The 19523-nt window shown below is 41.9% G+C and overlaps 1 protein-coding gene across 2 annotated transcripts in view; it reads left to right on the top strand.

Annotated features, from left to right (window-relative positions):
• The window catches only part of SPTBN1 (spectrin beta, non-erythrocytic 1), a 201536-nt gene that overhangs the window by 147695 nt on the left and 34318 nt on the right, over window positions 1-19523 (top strand). For both annotated transcript variants that reach the window (XM_069768874.1, XM_069768875.1), the window contains 11 exons: window positions 3750-3867; window positions 4781-4939; window positions 7008-7310; window positions 7391-7544; window positions 8984-9854; window positions 9936-10073; window positions 10158-10914; window positions 12487-12689; window positions 13290-13380; window positions 14373-14519; window positions 17488-17751. In XM_069768874.1, the coding sequence (XP_069624975.1) occupies window positions 3750-3867; window positions 4781-4939; window positions 7008-7310; window positions 7391-7544; window positions 8984-9854; window positions 9936-10073; window positions 10158-10914; window positions 12487-12689; window positions 13290-13380; window positions 14373-14519; window positions 17488-17751 (3205 nt within the window). The remainder of the gene's footprint in view (window positions 1-3749; window positions 3868-4780; window positions 4940-7007; window positions 7311-7390; window positions 7545-8983; window positions 9855-9935; window positions 10074-10157; window positions 10915-12486; window positions 12690-13289; window positions 13381-14372; window positions 14520-17487; window positions 17752-19523) is intronic.

The following is a 19523-nucleotide window of genomic DNA, read 5'->3' as shown; positions in this document are numbered from 1 at the left end:
GCAGGCCAATTGAGCACAGTAATACCATGGTCAGTAAACCATTTACCAGTGGTTTTGGCACTGTGAGCAGGTGCCAGGTCGTGCTGAAAAATGAAATCTTCATCTCCATAAAGCATTTCAGCCGATGGAAGCATGAAGTGCTCCAAAATCTCCTGATAGCTAGCTGCATTGACCCTGCCCTTGATGAAACACAGTGGACCAACACCAGCAGCTGACATGGCACCCCACACCATCACTGACTGTGGGTACTTGACACTGGACTTCAGGCATTTTGGCATTTCCTTCTCCCCAGTCTTCCTCCAGACTCTGGCACCTTGATTTCCGAATGACATGCAAAATTTGCTTTCATCAGAAAAAAGTACTTGGGACCACTTAGCAACAGTCCAGTGCTGCTTCTCTGTAGCCCAGGTCAGGCGCCTCTGCCGCTGTTTATGGTTCAAAAGTGGCTTTACCTGGGGAATGCGGCACCTGTAGCCCATTTCCTGCACACGCCTGTGCACGGTGGCTCTGGATGTTTCCACACCAGACTCAGTCCACTGCTTCCTCAGGTTCCCCAAGGTCTGGAATCGGTCCTTCTCCACAATCTTCCTCAGGGTCCGGTCTCCTCTTCTCGTTGTACAGCGTTTTCTGCCACATTGTTTCCTTCCAACAGACTTACCATTGAGGTGCCTTGATACAGCACTCTGGGAACAGCCTATTTGTTGAGAAATTTCTTTCTGGGTCTTACCCTCTTGCTTGAGGGTGTCAATGATGGCCTTCTTGACATCTGTCAGGTCGCTAGTCTTACCCATGATGGGGGTTTTGAGTAATGAACCAGGCAGGGAGTTTATAAAAGCCTCAGGTATCTTTTGCATGTGTTTAGAGTTAATTAGTTGGTTCAGAAGATTAGGGTAATAGGTCGTTTAGAGAACCTTTTCTTGATATGCTAATTTATTGAGACCGGTTTTTTGGGTTATCAGGAGTTGTATGCCAAAATCATCAGTATTAAAACAATAAAAGACCTGACAAATTTCAGTTGGTGGATAATGAATCTATAATATATGAAAGTTTAATTGTAATCATTACATTATGGTAAATAATGAAATTTAACACTATATGCTAATTTTTTTAGAAGGACCTGTATTATTATTCTAAATATGCTGGCTTTAGTATTATTATATAAAAATAGTTGTTGAACTGATTTTAAGTGCTGAATCCAAGAATTTTTGCACTGAAAAACACATGAAACACCATTAAATAGCACCAAAACCACAAAAAAAGGGAAATCGTATAAAAAATGAGGATAATTAAAGCAGATTGCTATTGCGCATTTGGTGCCGACACCGCTAGGAATAAAAACAACATTTCTGCACTTGGGAATATGGCTCTAGGGGTTACTAAACTGCTATTCAGATGTTCAATTTTTTTTATTTTTATTTATTTTCACGCACCATATTTATATGAGAAAAAAAATCTTTGCATGCACTAGTTTCTTCTGTGTGTGTGACTCGCCTTTTGAAGTTTAGGGTGCGCTTATAAAGATATCCAATACCATCTGATTCTGCCATATAGCATCTGATTTTTACCTATTGCAATTCATTACCATATGAAACTCTGAATTTGGGCTTGTAAATTTTAATAACTGCTGATGCGGAGAATCTGAGGCCATACATATGACAACCTGAGTTTTTTTTTTTGGAATGAAATCGGACAATTTTTTTTATATGCCCGTGTGAATTGAGGTTAGGAGTTAAGGTACCTTCACACTGAACGATATCGCTAGCGATCCGTGACGTTGCAGCGTCCTGGATAGCGATATCGTTGAGTTTGACAGGCAGCAGCGATCAGGATCCTGCTGTGACATCGTTGGTCGGAGCAGAAAGTCCAGCACTTTATTTAGTCGCTGGACTCCCGCAGACATCGCTGAATAGGCGTGTGTGACGCTGATTCAGCGATGTCTTCACTGGTAACCAGGGTAAACATCGGGTTACTAAGCGCAGGGCCATGCTTAGTAACCCGATGTTTACCCTGGTTACCAGCGTAAACGTAAAAGAAAACAAACACTACATACTTACATTCCAGAGTCTGTCCCCCGGCGCTGTGCTTCTCTGCACTGTGTAAGCGCCGGCCGGAAAGCAGAGCACAGCAGTGATGTCACCGCTGTGCTTTCCGGCTGGCGCTCACAGTCAGTGCAGAGAAGCACAGCGCCGGGGGACAGACACCGGAATGTAAGTATGTAGTGTTTGTTTTTTTTTACGTTTACCCTGGTAACCAAGGTAAACATCGGGTTACTAAGCGCGGCCCTGCGCTTAGTAACCCGATGTTTACCCTGGTTACCAGGGGACTTCGCATAGTTGGTCGCTGGAGAGCTGTGTGACAGCTCTCCAGCGACCACACAGCGATGCTGCAGCGATCGGCATCATTGTCTAGATCGCTGCAGCGTCGCTAAATGTGACGGTACCTTAAGTCTAGACGTGGAGGATTAGCTGCAGTTTTCAAACCTGCAACATGCCTAAATGCCACAGATTATCACCACGGGTTTCACTCCTTCACTGTACACAGGTTGGAATCCACAGTAAATCTGACATGTGAGAGCAGCGTCTGGACTTATCTGTCATACAGCGGGTTGCCAGGACAGAGACCTGGCAATTTAGGTGGAGATTTTAAAAGCTCTGATGAGACAAAGCCTTAGAGTAACAATCGTTTTTAATTTTTATTTCATGAATGGTGCACCTGAAAATAGGCAACTTGGTAACATATCTTCTCAGAGAATTTTTCAGATTACAGTTGGTGCTTTTAAAGTTCTATGGAGAAGAGGAAGGAGCTAGAGGCCGGCACAGGCATTCTGCTGCAAGTTCTGAAAATGCTACAGTTCTCCATAGAATGGTATGAGCACCAACTGTCATCTCAGTAATGGGACAATCGGAATTCACCCTGAGAATTTTGAGAAGGGTCAGTTCAGAAGGAGAGAGGTGAATCAGATTTGTTTAATAAGATATATTACATAGATTCATATCTAATATATAATTGCCTAGAATACTACTTCCTGCAATTTGTGCCAACTTCCGTGGCTTTGTCCGGAGCTAATGTCCGGAGCTAATGTCCGGAGCTAATGTCCGGAGATAAGTGACGTCAACAGTGTCCAGTGTCTGATTGGTTGCCGCCTGCTGCGAGCGACCAATCAGAAACGTGCCGTACTGTGACACACTCCGCCTGCCATTTTGGTGTGATTTTTGAATTTTTACCTCACAGCAAGTTTCTACTGCGTGGAGGCGGGCCCAGTGACGTTGCTCTTCAAGCTCCTGCCGAATTTCGTCAAAAAAATGATAATACCATTTACCAAAACTATATATATTTAGTTGTGAAGTGGTTCAGTGACATTTTCACACCAATTTTGAACTTTTGTTTGGTGTTTTCTCCATATACTGCCTATTATTTTTGTTCTTTCTTACTATTATTTATTAATTGTATTATTCTTACATTTGAATAAAGTATATATGGATTCTAGACTCCCGATTCTTTAGAATCGGGCTGCCATCTAGTTTTCACATAAACTGATTTATGAAAAAAATTAAAATGACGGTTGCCGTGTAAATCTTTGTCAGTTTTGACTTCTCTTTCACAATAAAGGAGTACTGACTGCTATAAAGATATGCAAAGAACTTGCTCAGCACAGATCATAAAAGGCAAAGTTTGTCTTTAGAAGATTTGTATGGTAAATTAGTTATGTATTTTCTCACCGCCATTTTGTTTTTCCTTGGTTTCTGTAGATTTACAGAGAAGGGAAACTTGGAAGTGCTGCTCTTTACAATTCAGAGTAAGATGAGGGCTAACAACCAGAAAGTGTACATGCCAAGAGAAGGCAAGCTCATCTCCGATATCAACAAGGTGAGAACAGCCAGAGTGTGCGGATCCGTGTACACCGGGAGAATGATGAACTGCAGGCGTGCGTCACAGTAATGTGAAAATGGTGCAAAAGTCCGTACGGTAACGGTCTGCCATAGCAATAGGTCAGGTCACTATTCTTATTCTGTAACACGTAGTAAATAATGTTCTGTTCTGATATATTCTTTATAGTTCCGACGCTTATCCAAAGCCATATGGAGGGGTGTTATGAGCCAGTGTTTGGTTTAGGAGGATAAGGGTATGTGCACACGTCAGGATTTCTTGCAGAAATTTTCCTGACAAAAACCGGACATTTCTGCCAGAAATCTGCATACGTTTTTTTCATGCGTTTTTGACACGTTTTTTGTGCGTTATTTCCCAAATGCATAGAATAGCGGGAAAAACGCAGAAAATCCGCAAAATTAATGAACATGCTGCTTTTTTTACCGCGATGCACAAAAATTGCAGAATGCATTCTAAATGATAGGATGCATATGTCTGCAGTTTCAAATGCGGTTTTATCGCGTTTTTAAAAACCGGCTCCTGCTGATTCAGTGCTTTTACGTGTTTGTGTTTTTCAGTGTTGTAAATGAGAAAAACCGTACAATTTTTGAGCCACAGTTCAGTAGAGAGGTGTAAGACCTTTTTTGTCTGAGGTTTGGTCCGAGCTTGTGCCTATCTCGGATTAGTTGCTACAAAGGCTCTTGTTGTCCCATTGCTTCGTATATTAAATGGCCCTCACAAAAGATTCACATCCCTAATTCCTGGTCTTGTCAACGTCTGTGCCGAGTGTCAGTGAGAGGTCCTCTGTTTCTTAGTCTTGGCATTACTGCCTTGAGAAGTGTCCCTTTTGGAGATAAGTTTTCTGAACTCAAAGTAAAAACCTCTCCTTTTTTTCTTAATTCAATTTGCCCAGGCCTGGGAAAGACTGGAAAAAGCCGAACATGAGCGAGAACTGGCACTGCGAAACGAGCTGATCCGGCAGGAGAAACTGGAACAACTTGCACGAAGGTTTGATCGCAAGGCAGCTATGAGAGAGACCTGGCTGAGTGAGAACCAGCGCCTAGTGTCTCAGGTATGGGCAGAGATGACAAACCTGTAGGAAAGGTTGGATACTAGACTAATATATGATCTTGATCAGGTAACTAAGTGAATTGCACATTTTTTGAGCTATTACTCTATCACACCTTATTATTCAGCTGCTATAAAGACACCTCAGATGGTTGGGTAATTTCTTGTCTGTTCTTTTTGTTTGCAATAATGATTAATACGTTAAGTTGGACCAGAAAAGTCTTCCAGAGCTCTTGCTGTTTCTTGCTGCAGCTGGCGACTTGTTAACTTTCACTGACTTGTATATCTGCAGTCATTGACCCTTGAAATATAAAAGGAGTGTCGTTTTATGTAAAAAAAAAAAAAAATCACTTGGTATCAGCTGTAGTGATGAGCAAATGTGCTGGGATGAGGTGTTATCTGAGCATGCTCAGGGGCTAGCAGGGTGTCTTTGGTGTGCTTGAAAATGATGCTCAAGTCCCCACGGCTGCATGTCTTGCGGCTTTTAAACAGCCACAACACATACAGGGATTTGTTTGTTAGGCGATCCCTGCATGTGTTATCGCTGTCTAACAGCCGCGAGACATGCAGCCGTGGGGACTCGAGCATAATTTTCAAGCACAACAAAGACACTCAGTTAGCACCTGATCATACTCCGATAATGCACGTCTGCTCATCACGAAGCTGTGCTGTATACTCATCTGTGCACTTTCCACATTATTTGTAAATGGTGGCCCAATGGGGGGTTTTCTCATAGGCCCGCTTAGGTCATATGGATGTCCTGTAGGAAGGTCGAAGCAAAAATGGGAAACTTTCGATCATTTGTTCCCATTGTGTCTGACTTGAGCCATCCTTGTCTTAAATGAGTGGTCAGTCATCTGAAGGCCTCTGTGTAATGCTGTATACAACTCTTTTACAGCAGGGCTTTCTATGGCTTTTCTGGTATAATGTGCTGTTTAATGGGTGCCGTGCGTGGGACCTGCCGTGCGTGGGACCTGCCGTGCGTGGGACCTGCCGTGCGTGGGACCTGCTTGGGAGATGGACCTGCTGCAGTCAGCCAATCACTGGTTTATTTGATTTTGAAAGGGATGTCCTCAGAACACATTGCCTTTAACAATTGTTGTGCTCTAAAGAAATAGGTCATAGGATGAGAGAGACATTTATAAACCTGTGCAAGAATAATAATGTCGCTAGTCAGTAACTTTGCAGATGTGCTGTATTAGTAAACCTGTTAAACAGAGTCTCAGCACAAACTGTTCAAATGAAGCACAGGCGCTCAGTGCACCCCTGGCGTGCCCAAACAGTTCTGTGCACCTTTCCACCAACTATCGTTGCCTTTCTCTGTCTTCTGTACAGCCAGAGCTGTGAAAAGAAGGTGCAAAAGGATGAAGATAGATGGCAAACAAGTAGGTGGGAAAGGTGCACTGAATGGTTGGGCCACGGTAAGGGTGCACCAAGCGCCTGTGCTTGGTTTGATCAGTCATTTTGTGTTGACAGACTCCCTTTTAATCCAGGTACGTTTTTTGGGTGCTTTTGTTTTTAGAATGGATATAAAATTTGGCTTTATAGTTTACAAAGCATAACTTTGGGTTTTAAAGCAAGGCTATGTGCACACGTTGCGGATTAGCCTCTGAAATTTTTTGTGCGGATTCTGCTTCTCTTGGCAGAAAACGCAGGTGCATTTTTTTATGCATTTTTTTATGCAGATTTTGTGTGAATTTGCTGCTGATTTACTGCGGATTTCTTGCGTTTTTACCCCTGCTGATTTCTATTATGGAATGGGTACAAAAACGCTGCAGATCCGCACAAAAAAAGTGACATGCTACTTCTTTTAATCCGCAGTGTTTCCGTGTGGAATTTTCCGCGCCATTAGCACAGCATTTTTTTTTTCATTGATTTACATTGTACTGTAAATCACTTGCGGATCTGCAGCGTTTCTGCACAGTAAGTAACGCTGCGGATCCGCAGGAAATCCACAACGTGTGCACACAGCCTCAAAGTTGCAGGATAGAATTTAATTTCAGTTTCATTTACCGTAGTTTTTAATAAATACCTGTCTCACTTTTAAGAATAAAAATTTCTTCTTGTTCCAGGATAACTTTGGCTTTGACCTACCTGCTGTGGAAGCCGCCACCAAGAAACATGAAGCCATAGAAACCGATATAGCGGCCTACGAAGAGCGTGTGCAGGCTGTGGTGGCCGTGGCGCGAGAACTGGAAGCCGAAAACTATCACGACATAAAACGCATCACTGCTCGTAAAGATAATGTCATCCGCCTTTGGGAATATCTCTTGGAGCTGCTGCGTGCAAGGCGTCAGCGCCTGGAAATGAACCTTGGATTGCAGAAGGTCTTCCAAGAGATGCTCTACATTATGGACTGGATGGACGAGATGAAGGTCGGTCCTCTTTCTTCGGTACTTTATTCTGCAATGCAATGTTTAGCCTAAATTTGCTGACTGTCCTCTTCCTTTTGCAGGTGTTACTATTATCTCAGGATTATGGAAAACATTTGTTGGGGGTTGAGGACTTGTTACAGAAACATGCATTGGTTGAAGCAGATATTGCCATTCAGGCTGAGAGGGTGCGAGGTGTTAATGCGTCTGCCCAGAGATTTGCCACCGGCGGAGAAGGTAAAGAATGGGCAGGTGTCTAATGTAGCGAGGGATAGACTTTGGTGGAACTTGTTTAATAGGACTGTATTGTAAGAAATTGATCAGATATTTATTATATGTTGTAAAAATGTATCCACATGAAAATATCCTGAAACATTGCAGTTTCACACAAACCACTAAATCAGGTACAAAAACCTGTTATTTTCTGCAGCTCATTTATTAGCTTTGCTGTGTATGCCGTCACAGATGATCAGAGTCCTCTCATAATCATTATTATTATTAGAGGGTGTGCATGTTAATAACAGCTATGTTGTAGATACAATAGTGTATAAACACCATTAAGGCTTCATTCAGACTCCTGTGGTTGTGCTTTTTTTTTTTTTGCAAAACACACTTTCGTTTTAACAGCTGTATTTGGGCAGCATCTTATTTCACCATCAATGTGGCATCAGTAAATTGCAAGTGCTGTCCATTTTTTTCACTGACCCATTAACTTTAGTGGACGACTTTGATCCGCAAATTGAATCAAAAACTGTAATTTTTTTTTTGTAATGTCTGAATGAGCAGCCTAAGTATCGCTATACACATTACCTGATCCCTGTATCTCCCCCATCCGTTCTACAAAAATCCTGTCAATTATTTCCAATGCCATAAACTGCACAACTGAATTCTGCTGTGCTGACTATATACATATAGGAAATGTGTTCTACCAATATTGCCACCCCCAAGGAAGGTTTATAAGTAAACAAAATGGTTGCAATTTTAGGGTATGTGCACACGTTCAGGTTTGTTCGCGATAAAAACGCTACAAAAACTCATTAAAAACGCATACATTTTGCATCCTATCATTTAGAATGCATTCTGCATGTTTTGTGCACATGATGTGTTTTTTTCTGCGAAAAAAACGCATCGCGGTAAAAAAAGCAGCATGTTCATTAATTTTGCGGATTTTCTGCATTTTTCCCGCTATTCTATGCATTTGGAAAAAAAGTGTCAAAAACGCATGAAAAAACGTGAAAAAAAACACGCAGATTTCTGGCAGAAATGTCCTTTTTTTGTTAGGAAAATTTCTGCAAGAAATCCTGACGTGTGCACATACCCTTAAAAATAATCAGAAATCCATTATTTATCTATATGCTCAATATCATCTAATCAAATAAAACTGAATGCATAATACCTCCTCTTTGGCATCCTTATGACTGGCCTCACCATTTTAGATATTTTTTTCATATAATTTAGATTTTTGTAAGTCTATTTGCTAAGAGTAAAGTTAGTAAATATGAATATCACAATACTCCCTGCTGATGGCTGTATAATTTGTTCCTGGATAATAGATCATTGGTTTATGTTGTCTCCACCTTACATTTTAAGAAAATCTTTTTTGAGAGAACCTGTAAGGCTAAAGATGGACCATTTAGAAAACACACTAAGCATATTCGGTTTTATCTATTTTCTAGGTTATAAGCCCTGTGACCCACAAGTCATACGGGATCGTGTGGCTCACATGGAGTTTTGCTACCAAGAACTGTGTCAGCTGGCGGCTGAAAGACGAGCACGGTTAGAAGAATCAAGGCGTCTCTGGAAGTTTTTCTGGGAAATGGCAGAAGAGGAGGGATGGATAAGAGAGAAGGAGCAGATCTTGTCTTCTGATGACTATGGAAAGGATCTGACCAGTGTAGTTCGTTTGCTTTGCAAACATAAAGCGTTTGAGGATGAGATGAGCGGACGGAGCGGTCACTTGCTGCAGACGATCAAGGAAGGTGAGGAGATGATTGCAGAGGAGCATTTTGGATCTGAGAAGATAAGAGAGAGAATAAAGGATATTCAGGAGCAGTGGGCGAACCTCGAGCAGTTATCTGCTATTCGCAAGAAACGTCTGGAAGAAACATCCAGTTTCCATCAATTCCAAGCAGATGCTGATGACATTGATGCCTGGATGCTGGACATCTTAAGAATTGTATCTAGTAATGATGTCGGACATGATGAATACTCTACACAGACTTTAGTAAAGAAACACAAAGACGTAGCTGAGGAGATTGGAAGTTACAGATCAACCATTGAGGCTCTCCACGAGCAAGCAGCCGCTCTACCGGAGGAACAGTTCGAGTCTTCGGAAGTTCAAAGCAGGTTGTCTGGAATAGAGGAGAGATACAAGGAACTGGCCGAGCTATCAAGGCTTCGGAAACAAGCTCTTCAAGATGCCCTTACTCTGTATAAGATGTTTAGTGAAGCTGATGCTTGCGAACTTTGGATCGTTGAAAAGGAGCAGTGGCTGAACAATATGCAAATACCAGAGAAATTGGAAGATCTGGAGGTTATTCAACACAGGTAGCCATACTTTACTTGCTATTTGCAGACAGGTTTTATAAGATTTATCTGATACTAAGTAGTGATTTGTCGTCATTTTAGATTTGAAAGCTTGGAACCAGAAATGAACAATCAGGCTTCTCGGGTGGCTGTAGTTAACCAGATTGCCCGTCAGTTGATCCACAGCGGACATCCAAGTGAGAAGGAAATCAAAGCACAGCAAGACAAGTTGAACACCAGGTATGTATTTAGACAGGCATCAGAAACTTTAGTTTCTAGCATTTTTACATGTTCACACTTTTTTTTGTATTTTGTTTTCTTAAGATGGAGTCAGTTCAGAGAACTGGTAGATCGAACAAAAGATGCCCTCAGTTCAGCCCTTAGTATTCAGAATTACCATCTTGAATGCAACGAGACCAAGTCGTGGATCAGGGAAAAGACCAAAGTTATCGAGTCCACTCAGGAGCTGGGCAATGACCTGGCTGGAGTTATGGCTCTCCAGAGGAAGTTAACAGGTATGGAACGTGATTTAGCTGCTATTGAAGCCAAACTGACCGATCTCCAGAAGGAAGCTGAGAAACTGGAAGCTGAGCACCCTGATCAAGCTCAAGCGATCATGACAAGACTTGCAGAGATTAATGACGTTTGGGAAGAGATGAAAACTACCTTGAAGAACCGAGAAGAGTCTCTTGGTGAAGCCAGCAAGCTCCAACAATTCTTGCGTGACTTGGATGACTTCCAGTCCTGGTTATCAAGGACCCAAACAGCCATTGCCTCAGAAGACATGCCAAACACCTTAGCCGAGGCTGAAAAGTTACTAACTCAGCATGAAAACATCAAGAATGAAATTAACAACTATGAGGAAGATTACCAGAAGATGAGAGACATGGGCGAAATGGTGACACAAGGACAGACAGATGCACAGTACATGTTCTTGCGCCAGCGTCTTCAGGCTCTGGACACTGGATGGATCGAGCTTCACAAAATGTGGGAAAACAGACAGAGTCTCCTAAGCCAGTCCCATGCCTACCAACTCTTCTTAAGAGATACCAAGCAAGCAGAAGCTTTTCTTAATAACCAGGTGCGTTGAGACATTGCATTTGTGTTGTAATTCCTTGTAATGACTGCTTCTATGAGGTCTTTAAGGGTACCCATATACTTAACGGTAGTGATTTACTGCAAATTGACATGATTTTTACATGGAAAACACCTGCTTATAAAACGCTCCTATGCTGAAAACCACATTTGGGGGGATGTGAATTCACAGCCAAGCCACGTAGCACCCTAGGTGTACCAACCTAATTTTCTAAGGCCTGAAAAAAAGTTGTTGCTAGTGTAACACCCCAGGTAACCAGTTGTTACAGTGGTATTGCTTTCCTTTCGGGGAGAGTGATGCCATGCTTGAAAGTGAAGAAGGATCCCTTTAACAGGTAACCAGTACATGCAACACTGTTCTGACTCCAGGCCAGAAGGGGGAGCTCTAGACCCAGTTACAGGTGAGCTTCTCTAGATATATATATATTCTGGTCTGGAGGAGGAGTTAGTCAGTGAGAGACAGAGAAGGAGAGAGGAAAGAGAGAGAGTCTGAGAGGAAAGTGGGGGCCGTGCAGCCACGTGAGGTGCTGCTGCTCCTGGAAGGAACAAGAACAGAGCAGTCTGTAGGAGACTGAGAGGGGAAGTGGAGCGCAGGAGAGTAAAGAGCTGGAGGGAAGCTGCGACTGAGCTTCCTCCACGCTGAAGCGCAGAATTCCGGTAGCCGGAAGACCGAGGTTGTGGGGGTAACTTTATGCCACATGGCAGAAACCAGCGGACAGCAGATTGCAAGTCGCCTATCCATCATTAACACCCGAAGGTACAGTGACAGATGGAGCCCGTAGTCATCCTGAGAGACCCTGTAAAAAGGCTCAAGTTACCTGCCATGTGGGTAGTGTCCTACTTGCAAGGGGGACAGAGAGAACGTGAAGACCTTGTGTGAGGCCTAAGGCAGCAAGGGACTACATCATAGCGCAGAAGGGAAGGCTTTCATCCCCACCTGGTAAGGGGGATTCCTGAGTCTCTTCCAAGCCGGTCGGACCGTACCAGTACCTGTAATCCGGTACCTTGGACTGTGGCTTCCTGAACTCTACAGTAAAAAGGTAAAGAGACTGCAACCTTGTGTCCTCTTTCTTACTACACCATCTTTATCTACTACATCGGGAGCCCTGGGATCCCAGCTTCACCTGTGGGAAGACATACCATCCGAGCCGCCATAACAATCCCCCAGTGCACCTCTTAAAGCAGCGTCTGTCATCCCTGACTGAACACCACAGGAGGCGTCACAAACATCCTTTCCTTTAATTTGGATGCCCAGGGCCACGGAGCGGGTCGCTGCCACCATGACTACCCCTTTAACAACGACCAGACCTGGTACCCAGTACCCTTAGCGGGGCGCTCCACTACAAAATGTCATTGTCAAGTTCTGATTACTCGATTGATTAATTTGAACTCAATATCAATACATTGCCTTCCTCCAGTCAAATTTATTTTTACTCCTAATATAACCATCAACCAATAAATTCTTAAATGGCAAATAAAAACAATTTACTAGAAACTGAAGCAGCGCATATAAAACTCTAGGAGCTCTCTAAGTCTGTGTATGATCCTTTCGTCATAGGAATATGTCCTGGCCCACACTGAAATGCCAAATAACTTCGAAGCTGCTGAAGCTGCGATCAAAAAGCAAGAAGACTTTATGACCACCATGGATGCCAGCGAGGAGAAAATCAATGCAGTTGTAGACACTGGAAGAAGGCTGGTCAATGACGGCAACATAAACTCAGATAGGATTGAAGAAAAGGTGGACTCCATTGACAGCAGGTATGAACCATCTACAGTTTCTTATTGGACTCCATCTATAGTTGTCATTCTTAGCAATTTTAACTTTGTTCTTTTATTAAACTTAGAAGTCTAAAGAAAGATCATTAGTCATTTAATTCCCTTTCTATTGAAGGATTTAATGATCAATGAACATAAACCTGTTACATTGTACATGCAGTCTGATTTGTGGTCATCATGGTATAAAAAGGATAAACTGCGCATTATGATATATAGGTTTATTGGAAATGACTCGGTATGACTTGTATTTTCTTCACTGAGCTCCCTGGTGTTTGTACACGAGTCCAGTGGGCGGTCCCATTCAATGATTGACAGCTATCACCGCATGCACAGTCATACAAGGAATACAGTCAGTCACGGAGTAGGACCTCCCACCAGACTCGTATGTGTACAATCTCAGGATTTCTATGAGTAAAATGCGAGTTTTACTTTTCCTACAAAAATGTCTATCAGTCTGATCGGCTCCTCCTGCTTTTAAATCGGATACCACTTTCGACATAATGGGTTCCCATTAGGATGAAGGTAGTAGCAGTCCTGCACCCTTGTATTTAAATACTTTGTTTTTTTGTTTTTTTATTTTAGACATAAGAGAAATAGAGAAGCTGCAAACGACCTCTTGACACGTTTGAAGGACAACCGAGAGATGCAGAAGTTTCTACAGGATTGCCAAGAGGTACTACCTCCTATCCTCTATTGACTTAGATTGATAAGACAGATTTGATTTTGTAAAAAACTTACGTTACCCATTAGTATGAAATATTGATTCTTTTCTTACAACTGTTTTTCTATTCATCCTGCTGTTGACAAGTGGGTGTTACCAGTTTGGGGCGTGTCCCTATGCAGTCTGACTGTTGCCCAATCAGATCTTAGAGGGCCAGACTCTTGTCGGAACACACCCCTTTTAAAAAAGGAATTAACGCCCTTTTGTCTATTTATAAATTTGTAGGCAGAATGAGAGCGGGCAGCATAATGCAAATGTGGAAACAAGATTTCAGAATTATTATGTTATGAGGTTTACAATTAGTAAATCAGACCTTACAGGAGAGTTTTCGGATCTTCTCTAACATAAGTTGCTGTGATGAAAATGCACAGGTTCAAGTTCACAAATGTATTATTTTTTTATGTACAGTATATTACAAAATGTGCACACGTTTTGTGTACCCTTCTGGCTGACTAGCATTTCATTAAGCTGCTGTCATGGTTGGGTGCCTTTCCTTCTCTGGTGTCCCATGATATCTGTGCATTAATGATGTATGGCGTCTGCGAGAAGCATTATTTATGAGCTCTGCTGTAGAATTGTGGAGGGGGAGATAACGCCAGAGTCCTCCAACTCGGGGAGGTTCAGATAACTTGGAGCCAAGACCTTGCATTTATTTTTAATAACTTTTATTCTTGATATTACTTTTTATATTGTTAACCTGGAGATAAAATGTAGCATAAGGCTGACAATCAGCAGCTCCTAAGAGAAACGGGCGTCTCTCCAGAAAGAGGTGGATGTGTCATCGATTGGATCCTAGATCACTCTTCGATCATATCCAGAGAATTCCATATGTTTTACTTTATTTGCGCTTTTGATACGTTCCAGATGTGCAGGCAGTAGATTGGGGGTTGGTTCGGAGCATTGCGTGTATCTTATGAAATATGACATTTTCCCTGTCTTTTCAGCTCTCTCTGTGGATTAATGAGAAAATGCTCACTGCCCGAGATATGTCTTATGATGAGGCCAGAAACTTACATAGTAAATGGCTGAAGCACCAAGCCTTTATGGCAGAACTGGCTTCCAACAAAGAATGGCTGGACAAAATAGAAAAGGTAATAAAAAGGAAAATGCTGCTCAAGTTCTGCTAAAACGAGGGCATCTGGTATGAATATTAGCCGCCCTCCACAGATGTGTGAACACTCTGCAAATGACTTCACATCAGATCCCTTAAAGGCGCTGTCCAATATTTTAGTAGTTAGTTTAGTAGTATCTGATACAGATTGGCTCCGTCGGCCGGATGTAACCATTGTATGGATCAGAACTGCACAGCACCGACAGTGGGTAGTAGCTGTTCCTGAGGACTGTAGCTCAGCTCCTACTTAATCAATCTGATATTGATGACCTGATGATTCTTCATCAGTATGAATGTCCTGGAAGACCCCTTTAACCACTCGTCAGGTCTTGAGGAAGTTGTAAGGTTTGGTTTCTGACTGCATTGTCTGTGGCATCTGATTGCTCGCTCCATCTCTTATTGCAAACCTTCCGTGTTTCTCCCAAGATGTCATGACTGCGCCAGAATTTTCAATAGTTCTGCAAGATACTGATCCATATTTTATGTCCCACAATTGGTACCTTAAGGTTCTTTTCATGGGGCTATGATTGCCAAAACAGATTTCTTTCCAAATTAATGTCCAATATTAACTTGTGTTTTCTTGTTTGGTTGCTGAACATTTCTAGTTGGTCTCTATTTAGAATTATTGGTCTGTTATCCAACTCTACATGTAAACGGGGATGTGCTGCTGAGAATCAAAATGTGAAGAGAACGAATTGGAGATTGTTTATATATTAATGAAGTTGAAAAAAATTTCTTAAAAGCACCACTGCGGCATTTTCTTACTCAACTGGCTGAGTGGTATTGATAATGCCCGTACCCTGCCCCTAGTAATATTCTTACCTGCCGCTGTCTTCTGTTCTTCCTGCTCTTGTGACAGCAACTTTGGACTGACCGTAAGGTAGCGATCACAATGGTCAGTGTAAGTCTGAGACCCTCGTTCTGGCTCTCATAGACTTACATTGAAAAGTGACCCCCGGCTCGCGCTGCAAACACTGCTCACAAACTGCAGAAGACGACCGGAGAGGCGCTGAGCGCAGAAGAAGATGGCGGCTGGTAGGTAAATTATTAGGGGCAGGGCACATACATTAGTCATACTCCGGCAGTTACAAAACAAACGCCAAACAACCCGCCGGAGTGGTGCTTTAATTGGGGATTGGTGCTTGTTGTGAGCAGCTTATTAGCCGATAACTTTACGATACATTTAGCCTCATTTTACTACCATAGAGATACATGAGCAATGATCTGCCAATAGTGTAAAGATACACGGTGACCCGGCTCTCCATGGCCTCCACTATGCAGTTAGCCTGGGAGCCTAATTGTCACTACCATGTCCCCCATCACGAAAGGCTCGTCAAGCAGATCTAGCAAGGAGCATGCTGCACTACCTGCTGTAAAGCAGGAGGATCTCTGCAGGTCCATCACTCCGGCACATGTTTCTCCAGACCTAGAATCATGGCCGCCATACAATAATTAGCATTCTGTATAACGATGTTTGTTGTTTGGCGGCGCCCATTATCATGTGACCACTGAACTCAAAGGGTGGAGATCACAAAAACAAATATATTGCTGGGATCTAACTATAATTAACCCCTTAGTGACACAGCCAAATTTTTTAAATCTGACCAGTGGCACTTTGTGGTAATAACTCTGGAACGCTTCAACAAATCCCAGTGATTTTGAGAATGTTTTTTCCTGACACATTATACTTTATGATAATGGTAAACTTAGGTCAATATGTTTTGTGTTTATTTATAAAAAATATCAAAAATTTGAGAAAAATGATAATAAATGTGCAATTTTCTAAATTTGAATGATTATCCCTTTAATCTAGATGGTCATACCACAGCAAACCATTAATAATTAACATTTCCCACATGTTTGCTTTACATCAGCACCATTTGTAAAATGTTATTTTATTTTGTTAGCATTTTAGGAGGTTTAAAAATGTAGCAGCAATTTTTCATTTTTTCAAGGAAATTTACAAAATTTACTTCTTTAGGGACTTATCTATGTTTGAAGTGACTTTAGGGGTCTCATATATTGGGAAACCCCCAAAAGTAATACCATTTTAAAAACAGCACCCCCTGACGTATTGAAAACTGGTGTCAGGTAGTTTATTAACCCTTCAGGTGCTTTACAGGAATTAATGCAAAGTGGCATGATAGGAATGAAAATGTGTATTTTTACCACCTAAATGTCTCTAACTTGTGAACAGAATACTACAACAGTCAGACTCTAGGGCCGCTATTTGGTCATGAATTGCCATGGCAAAAATCAGGACCACACAATCCTGATCTGAGGGCACCAATTTGGATGAACAGGAAGCCCCCACACTCTGTTAACCATTTATAATGATGTAGTCACTATTAACAGCAGCATCTAAGGGGTTAAACAGATTTGGACAGTGCAAACACTGATCGTGGCTGATGCAGCAAGTTGTCAGCTATAGTGGACAGTCGACAGCTGCTGGATTGTCACCTGTATGGGGAGGCTATTCTCTTTTATCTCAGGTCAGTTAAAAGACATATTGATGGTCATTAAGGGGTTAAAAAGTACAATAAAAAAAAAATTAAAAAAAAAGGCCCCGATTTACCAAACTGTTTTCCCGAGATTTCAGGCTTAAAACTCTATGAAAAGACTCAATTTACAGTTGCACAAAAATGTTGGAACTTTCGATATTTGACAACGTTTTTAAAAATGTGTGGAGAATGGTTGACATTAGCTACGACGCAAAAAGTAAAAAAAATCATAAATTTCTGAAGTCCCGTAGTGACTGGTGTCCTACAGGGAAAAGCGAGGAACATTTCAGACCACATCTGAATTGTTCTCACTGTGCATTCTTGTCTATATTCTCGGTAAGTTTCTGTAGATGTTGGTGGCCATGGGGAAGGTTTGCAGACTTCAGCTTTCTCTAAAGATCACATGTTTCCACTGAACAGTTTTCGGTGAATGTCTTTGTTTCTTAGGAAGGAAAGCAACTGATTGCAGAGAAGCCAGAAACTGAAGCCGTAGTGAGGGAGAAGATGACCGCCTTGAATAAGATGTGGGAAGAGCTTGAATCCACCACACAGACCAAGGCCCAGAGACTTTTTGATGCCAACAAAGCTGAACTTTTTACCCAGAGCTGCGCAGATTTGGACAAGTGGCTCCATGGCCTGGAGAGTCAGATCCAGTCTGACGATTATGGAAAGGATCTCACCAGTGTCAATATCCTCTTGAAGAAGCAGCAGGTGAGATCAGCAAGGAAAAAAAAAAAGATGAAAAAACAAAATAAAGCCTTGTTTTTTGAGCACTTACATAATGTTCATCAGTGATTGTTGGATGTTGATTTTGACCTGTATCTGTGATGGCTGCACGAAACCTTTCACACATAGAAATCATTATGCTCTATAATCTCACAATAGATAGTGTCACACTTTTGTTTTTTGTTTTTACTTTAAAGCCAAAATGGAAAAGCAACGGTATTTAAATTCTGCTGTCACATTTGTGATGAAGCTTTTGACAGCTCTTTTTTTAGGATTTGTTTGTGCAGCCAGATGTATCTTCCAGGTCTACAGTGAAGCAATGCATTCTGATTTGATATATGGTTTATTTGTTGTGTGTTTTTTTTTTTTTTTTGGTGGATGGCATCTATTTTAACACACATTTTAGATATTGACTCATCACCATTGAAGCTTATAGGTGTATTTAGAGTTTATACACGGAGTAAAATGCTGGGTCCACATCAGCAGTAAATGAATACATGTGATTCTCCAATATTTCTTGTTATTTATTTGTAAATATTGGGAAAGACCCGATACAAATGTAACAGATAAAAAAAAATTATACTAAAACCTAAAAAAGCAATGAAAGCACCAAGTTTCATAATCCAAACTACATATTTTATTAAATAGATCTTACACCCAGTAAGAATGCTTCACTTACTTGAAAAATATTTAGAATTGAGAGTCCTCAGTGGTTGATACCTTTTAATAGCCATTAAAAGGTATCAACCACTGAGGACTCTCAATTCTAAATATTTTTCTATCCACTGGCTAACACGGTACCAAGATATATTTCTTTCCTGTATCACTTACTTGAATAATCCATGTCAGAATGGCTGTGTAATTCTTTATAATTTGGCCCACCTTGACTGCCAGTTCCTCAGTATCCCTCCTCCCTGCTGCTTAGATCTTACTATGCTCAGTACAAGCTGCTGCTAGAAGTAAGGCTTGGTGGGCAGAGGCTCATGAGATATATATTTTGGACTCATAAAATACTCATCCTCATATCAGGAATTCATATCAATGAATTCTGTTTTGTCCATGTTAAGTTTTAGAAATCTAGCGGAGAAGAAGGATGAAATAGCGGATAGACATTGAGGGATTCTGGTTAGTAGGGAGGTGATATCTGGTCCAGAGATGTAGATCTGCGTGTCATCAGCATAGAGATGATACTGAAAACCGTGAGATTCTATGAGCTGTCCCAGGCCAAAAGTGTAAATGGGGAAGAGCAGGGGCCCTAGAACTGAACCTTGCAGGACCTCGACAGATAGGGGGCGAGGTGAGGAGGTGGTGTGTGAATGGGAGACACTGAATGTTCGGTCTGTTAGGTATGACGAAATCCAGGATAGGGCCAAGTCTGTGATGCCAAGGGATGAGAGGGTCCGCAGCAACAGGGATTGGTCCACTGTGACAAAAACAGTGGACAGGTCCAGGAGGAGGAGGATAGAGTAGTGTCGCTTGCTCTTGGCGGTTAATAGGTCATTGGTGACCTTAGTTAGGGCAGTTTCAGTGGAGTGGTGTGACCGGAAGCCTGATTGTAAGCGGTCGAAGAGGGAGCAGGAAGATAGATGGGAGGACAGTTCAAGATGGACGTGTTGTTCCAGTAGTTTTGAGGCATAGGGTAGAAGCGATATAGGGCGATAGCTAGATACAGAGGATGGGTCAAGAGAGGGCTTTTTGAGGATAGGTGTGATTGAGGCATGTTTAAAGCTTGAGGGGAAAACACCAGTTGTTAGTGA

This window comes from Ranitomeya imitator, chromosome 5 (genome assembly GCF_032444005.1).
Source record: "Ranitomeya imitator isolate aRanImi1 chromosome 5, aRanImi1.pri, whole genome shotgun sequence".
Classification (NCBI taxonomy): Eukaryota; Metazoa; Chordata; class Amphibia; order Anura; family Dendrobatidae; genus Ranitomeya; species Ranitomeya imitator.
Note: the sequence above shows the minus strand (reverse complement) of the source record. Positions and strands in the feature narration are given on the sequence as shown.